Consider the following 6,039-nt stretch of genomic DNA (forward strand, 5'->3'; position numbering starts at 1 on the left):
ATTAATTAAGGTAGATCTAACTTTAAATAAAAATATTCTTCAATCATGTTTTTATCTTAATATTAAATAAAAATATTCTTGCTTAATGATTAGTTTTTTTCAATCATGTTTAATATTAAATAAAAATATTCTTGCTTAATGATTAGGTTTTTTTAATGCATTATTAATATCTAAATACTTTGTCTTTGTATGTAATTTATTTTTTCCTGAGCCGTGGCGTGTCGCGGGACAAATCCTTAATTGAATTATAAATGATAATAGTAATAATATATCATACTAGCATCAGTGAAGAAAATCAAGGTGATGCAGAGATGGAGGGAGGAGGAAATTTGGAGAAATAAAAGGGTGGGGGAGGGGGGTGTGTGTTTGAGAGGAAAAAGAGATGTCAGACCTCGACAGACAAATAGAGCAACTGAAGAGGTGCGAGCTCCTGAAGGAATCGGAAGTGAAAGCTCTTTGCCTCAAAGCTATGGAAATCCTCGTCGAAGAGAGCAACGTTCAACGCGTCGACGCTCCCGTCACCGTACCTCTCTCTCTTTTTTGTTTAAATTTTTTGATGACTTGCTCTTGCTGTATATGAGATGAAAGCTGCTATTGTTACTTTTTTTTAATCTGAATTTTTTATTTTAATTTCTGACGAGAATAATATTCTACAGCTTTAGTATCATTAGTTGTTCTGCCAGTATTATTACTCCTAAATTTACTAGTCTTTATTTATTGCAAAATTGAATTGAAAATTAGAATTTAGGTTTTTTTTTTTCTTTTTTAAGATTAGACACTCCAATCATGAAAGTTTCTAGTTTTTATTTACAGATTTCTTTCTGGTTTGATATGTATTTGAAAAGCCTTTTCCTCCCATAAGAAATCTATTATTAGTTTGCTATGAGTTTCCTTTGTTGAGTATACTTATGCATTTAATTTAAGATAAAATGTGTAGTCCTGTTTATTCTTAATAGGTATGAGACTAGAACCCTGTTAGTATGGAATCTGTTATCATGGAGTAGCTAAATGCCCCCTTTTCTTTTTGCATATGAAATAGGAGACGTGTTAAGGTTTTAATCATTCTACGCCATTTAATTAGACTTTCATTTTCCACGTCGAGATTCTGTCCGAGGTAGCTGCTCCTGCTCAACAGCAGAAGATGATGTTGAACAGGAACCTTGGGGTTAGAATGATCTTTGGTATTACCAATGTATACAGTAGGTTGGCCATTCAGTTGTCTTAGGTTTAGTTTAGGTTCAGAATGTTGTCATAATTTGGGTAAGCCAAACATTGGATTTAGTTCCAGATGCTTTTAGTAAGACTTTCTTTTACTTCTTTATCTTGCTTTGTTAAAGTTAATATTGAATAAGAATGAATGACATCTTGTTTCCGAACACAAATATGGTGGTTCCTACTTCATACTGTAGCCATGAATTTTCTGCTTCAAATATCTTTTTCTTAAAACGAGAAAAAATCAAGAGGTGCATCTTATGATCATTATGTCTGGGTTATTTAAAAATCTTAGTGGTCTCTTATGCTGTGTGTTTTGAAGGATATTATTCAGTGAAAGTTTTGCCTCTGAATGCGCGGGAGTAATAAAATTTCAGATCATCACTAGGAAATAAGGTTTCACCCCATTGTATATTACTGTTTCATTGCCTACTTCATCTGAGAATTTAGTGGTATGTTGTTTTGTGATATTATTATTTCCTCTTAACATTGACAATCTTCTTCACATGCATAATTTCTTTGTTTCAAACAATTACCCTTTGAGTCTGTATCTATGTAGAATGGTCTAAACAGGACTACTTGGAAGTGTTTCTTCTGTATACCAATGTTGTTTGACGTTTTGATTCTTTTGAATCTTTGTACTAAGACGATTCAATTTTTATTGTGCGTAGATATGTGGAGATATCCATGGACAGTTTTATGACATGAAAGAGCTTTTCAAGGTGGGAGGGGATTGCCCGAAGACTAGTTACTTGTTTCTTGGAGATTTTGTTGATAGAGGATTTTACTCTGTTGAGACATTTCTGCTTCTTTTAGCCCTTAAGGTACATATTATTATCTCTTGGAGTTTAATGTAACTCTGTCGAGATATGCATGCTTTTATTATTATGGAGGTTTTACCGATGTTCTTCTACTTCCTATCTACTGATATTTAAACATTTCTTAATTAATTTTTTCTAATTTTAAACACTCTGACATTCTCTTCGAAAAGTTTCATGGTCAGATGTCAATAAAGCAACTTCCATGGTATGTCTCTTTCTAGGAGTAGTTTCAGGATAGATTGCAATAAAAATTAAAATCAATTCATATCATGACTTTTTTTCAGCGATATCACTGTGTCTGGGGGTAAATATTTTTAACCTCTGCTTGGTGGACCATAGTTACAGTTGACGGGAATGTTACATTTGATGCTGGCGGAGGTTTGTGCACCATCCGACAGATCATGTTTACAATGTAATTGGCACAATAGTCATTGCAGAATTGGTTGTTAGTCTAGGAATTTGGTTCATTTCTGCCACCTGAGAATTCCTTATTCAAAAATTTAACTTAAAACCCATTTTAGCAAGATAGTGACTGTGGTAAGTCCTATCTTCAATTTTGCTGGCTTTTCAGGAGGAGAAATCCTGTTATAAATTAATTTGAGGAGAGCACAATGGAAATGAAAATTGACAATGGCTGTTAAAAAGCTTCCGGAACAATAAACAATCGATTTAGTAAGTGGCATTTTGACATTCTGTAGTTGCGGGAGCAGTATAAGAAAGTTCTGTACTAAATGGACTAGGGATATAGTGCATTAAGAGATGTGAAATTATGTGTAATTTTGGACTTAAAAAGCCCTGGTGGTACAAAATTTGATATCAATGCCACAGACATACAAAGACCTTACTAGTAACAAATGAAGCTAGCCAAATTCATTGATCTACTAAAAGCTTGAAGCCAGAGGTCAATAATAAACAAACAAAATCATCTGATGATCTTTTTGAGGTCTTTCTATTTTTATACCATTGTCATGTACTATGATATCTTTTGTCAAGTTGCCTTACAATTGCTTCAGGGTTCAGCCTGAATTCAAGCTTACGTTGTCAAATTTGGCTTGGCAATGTGATTTTTTCTGTTCATGGAGTAATAAATGTTCCACCAATTGTCTTATCATCTCTCTTTTTAGCTAATAACTTTGTATCATCAGGTGAGATATCCAGATCGGATAACACTCATTAGAGGGAATCATGAGAGCCGTCAGATAACACAGGTTAGATCTCTTATGATTATTGGTGCTGAGCATCCATTTGTTATAGATTTTGACATCAGTTCTTTCTTCACAGGTGTATGGATTTTATGATGAGTGTTTGCGTAAATATGGCTCAGTGAATGTTTGGAGATATTGCACCGATATATTTGATTACATGAGGTATGCTAATAAATTAGAGAAAACAGTTATCCAAAAAATGAGGGGGGTCAGGGTAGGGGGAAGGAGGGAGAGAGAGAGGGGAGGTACATCCAAATTAGCTGGGTTGGATGCTATAAAATCTAATAATTATGGAGTTACATCTGATTTTTTATGGGATGGTTAACTGGATGTCCATCTGATGATTGCACAGTCTGCCATCTAATCATGGGTGCTCATAATGTTCATCATCCAATTGACTGTCATGTGATGCAAAGGTACTTATGAAAAGAGGGTTGCAAGTGCGTGAAAGCTATAAATTTTATGATGTTGGCAAAATCCATTCTGTACTGCTTCTTTTTTGCCTTGTCAGGCATCTGTAATCAATTTTTATTGGGTACTGTTGACAAACAGATGGCATTGGGAATTATTGACAAGTCACTTGCACACAATTTTTATTACACATTAATTTACCTTGTGTTTGTTTTTAACCCAGTTTCCATGATTTTAAGACTTAATTACTGTCTTTTACCAGTCTGAGCCCTGATCTGAATTTGCTTATATTATGGCAGGATTGGAATAAAGCATTAAAACTTCTTTCTTTTCAACTGTCCAGTGTTGTATCATAGCAAACTGTGAATTATCTGGTACTTGACTGGTTAGGTACATGCTATTTTTATCAGACTTTAGTTTGCCTTGTGTCCCTTTGTAACACAGTAATGACGTATCTAGGTCTTGATGGGTGTCTTCCTTCTAATGGGTGCCCTGGTTTGACTGCTTATATTTCAGTATAACTGGAAGAAAGTATTTAAGCTTCCTCTTTTTGATGGTTCAGTATCATGTCAGAATGATAGATTTTCCCTTTGATGTGATTCAATATGGGAATTAGGAATATTTGCCTTACTGACAGAAAGTGAAGTTTGCCATTGAAAAGTTTTTGTTTATATGTTTGCTTGCCATGTCACTATAACTTCCATGGACCATAAAAAATCAACTTAAGCATCTGTTATTTGTCATTCCTTTTCTCCCCATTTAGGATGCTTCCATCAAAATATCTCAGTTCTAATTATGATGTTGGTTTATCAGTCTGTCAGCTCTCATTGAGAATAAGGTTTTTAGTGTTCATGGTGGTCTCTCTCCTGCTATACCAACATTGGATCAGGTTGATGAATCCATCCAGCTTGCTTTTCTTCTCCTCACTGAAGATTTGTGTCAATAATTGCTAACACAACTCATTTTCCAGATTCGAACAATTGATAGAAAGCAAGAAGTACCTCATGATGGTGCTATGTGTGATCTTCTCTGGTCAGATCCTGAAGATATTGTTGATGGTTGGGGGTTGAGTCCACGTGGTGCTGGTTTTCTATTTGGTGGTAGTGTGGTCACTTCTTTCAACCACTCTAACAATATTGATTACATATGTCGTGCTCATCAGTTGGTGATGGAAGGGTATAAGTGGATGTTCAGGAACCAAATAGTCACTGTCTGGTCAGCTCCAAACTACTGTTACCGGTAAATTAGCATATAAGATTCTCCCTTTTATTTGTTCAATGGTAATGGTTGTTTCTCACTTTGAATCTGTTGCAGATGCGGTAATGTTGCTGCAATCCTTGAGCTGGATGAGAATCTTAACAAGCAGTTTCGTGTGTTTGATGCTGCCCCACCGGTTTGTACTAACAATCTCCTGAAAGTGATCACAAAACATTTTTAAAACAAATGGCAATGGTATTTGATCATCTATAGCGTGAGCTATAGCAGGTTTATGCAATATATTCTCTGGGTAAATCTTGGATAATTGGCCCACAAACCGAATTCACGAAAAATTGCCTTTATGCTAGAAGATTTATTGACAAAAAATGCACATGCCATGGACACTTTCAATTCAATATAATTATCGTTGAAAAGGATTGGGATAAAGTGTTGCAAGTTTTAGAAATGTTGAAGGAAACATGAAAGGTGTTTTGGCGTGCTGCCTCTGTGCATCGTCATTCTAGTTGTATATTATGTGCTGTGCACTGAAAAGTTGACATGGATGCAGGAATCAAGAGTTGCACCCGCAAAAAACCCAGCACCTGATTACTTCTTATGATGTCTGATTACATGAAGTTTTATCATGTGGACAAGTGAATTGATGGAGGAGAAAATTTATGGTGGTTCGGACAAGAATTCTCTCACATGGTGGTAAGGTTACCCAATGATCAACTCTTGAAATGATAAGCAAGAGTTGTGCCTTCTGCTCTTTTATATGTTTGGATCATTCTCGCATCCTCTTTCACCATTTTTTGATGTTTCTGTGCAATAGTAGTAATGTCTTACGCTATGTGCGATTGGGCCATGGAATATGGGACCCCCATCATTTATTTAGGAGAGGCAGTGGGGTCTTGTAAAATTAGGTTGCTCCACTTGGATTGCTTGTGGGAGGATGAAGGCGAAAAATGGGGTCTGGGGAGAAGGAAGCAAAGAAAGCTACTCTCTAATATGTTTTTGTTTTGTCTTTTCTGGGCAATAAAATTTTGAGTATTTTCTATCATGTGCTTTCTTTTTAGCTGTCCTATGCTCCTGCTAACATGGGAGATCGAAGATTTTAGCATCACTAAGCTAAATCTCTAGTTTGTGCATTTATGTATTGTGACATATCAAAGAATGCCAATAATTTTCCTCTT

At 35.5% G+C, this 6,039-nt stretch overlaps 1 protein-coding gene across 1 annotated transcript; it reads left to right on the top strand.

Moving 5' to 3' along the window:
* Positions 1–277: 277 nt before the first annotated feature.
* On the top strand, positions 278–6,039 carry LOC105141851 (serine/threonine-protein phosphatase PP-X isozyme 2). Its single transcript, XM_011049224.1, has 8 exons — positions 278–523; positions 1,884–2,036; positions 3,179–3,241; positions 3,315–3,400; positions 4,463–4,538; positions 4,620–4,888; positions 4,964–5,042; positions 5,415–6,039. The coding sequence occupies exons 1-8, from the start codon at positions 383–385 to the stop codon at positions 5,463–5,465; spliced, it is 918 nt and encodes a 305-aa protein (XP_011047526.1). The 5' UTR covers positions 278–382; the 3' UTR covers positions 5,466–6,039.

Source organism: Populus euphratica, unplaced genomic scaffold, assembly GCF_000495115.2.
Source record: "Populus euphratica unplaced genomic scaffold, PopEup_1.0 scaffold211.1, whole genome shotgun sequence".
Lineage (NCBI taxonomy): Eukaryota > Viridiplantae > Streptophyta > Magnoliopsida > Malpighiales > Salicaceae > Populus > Populus euphratica.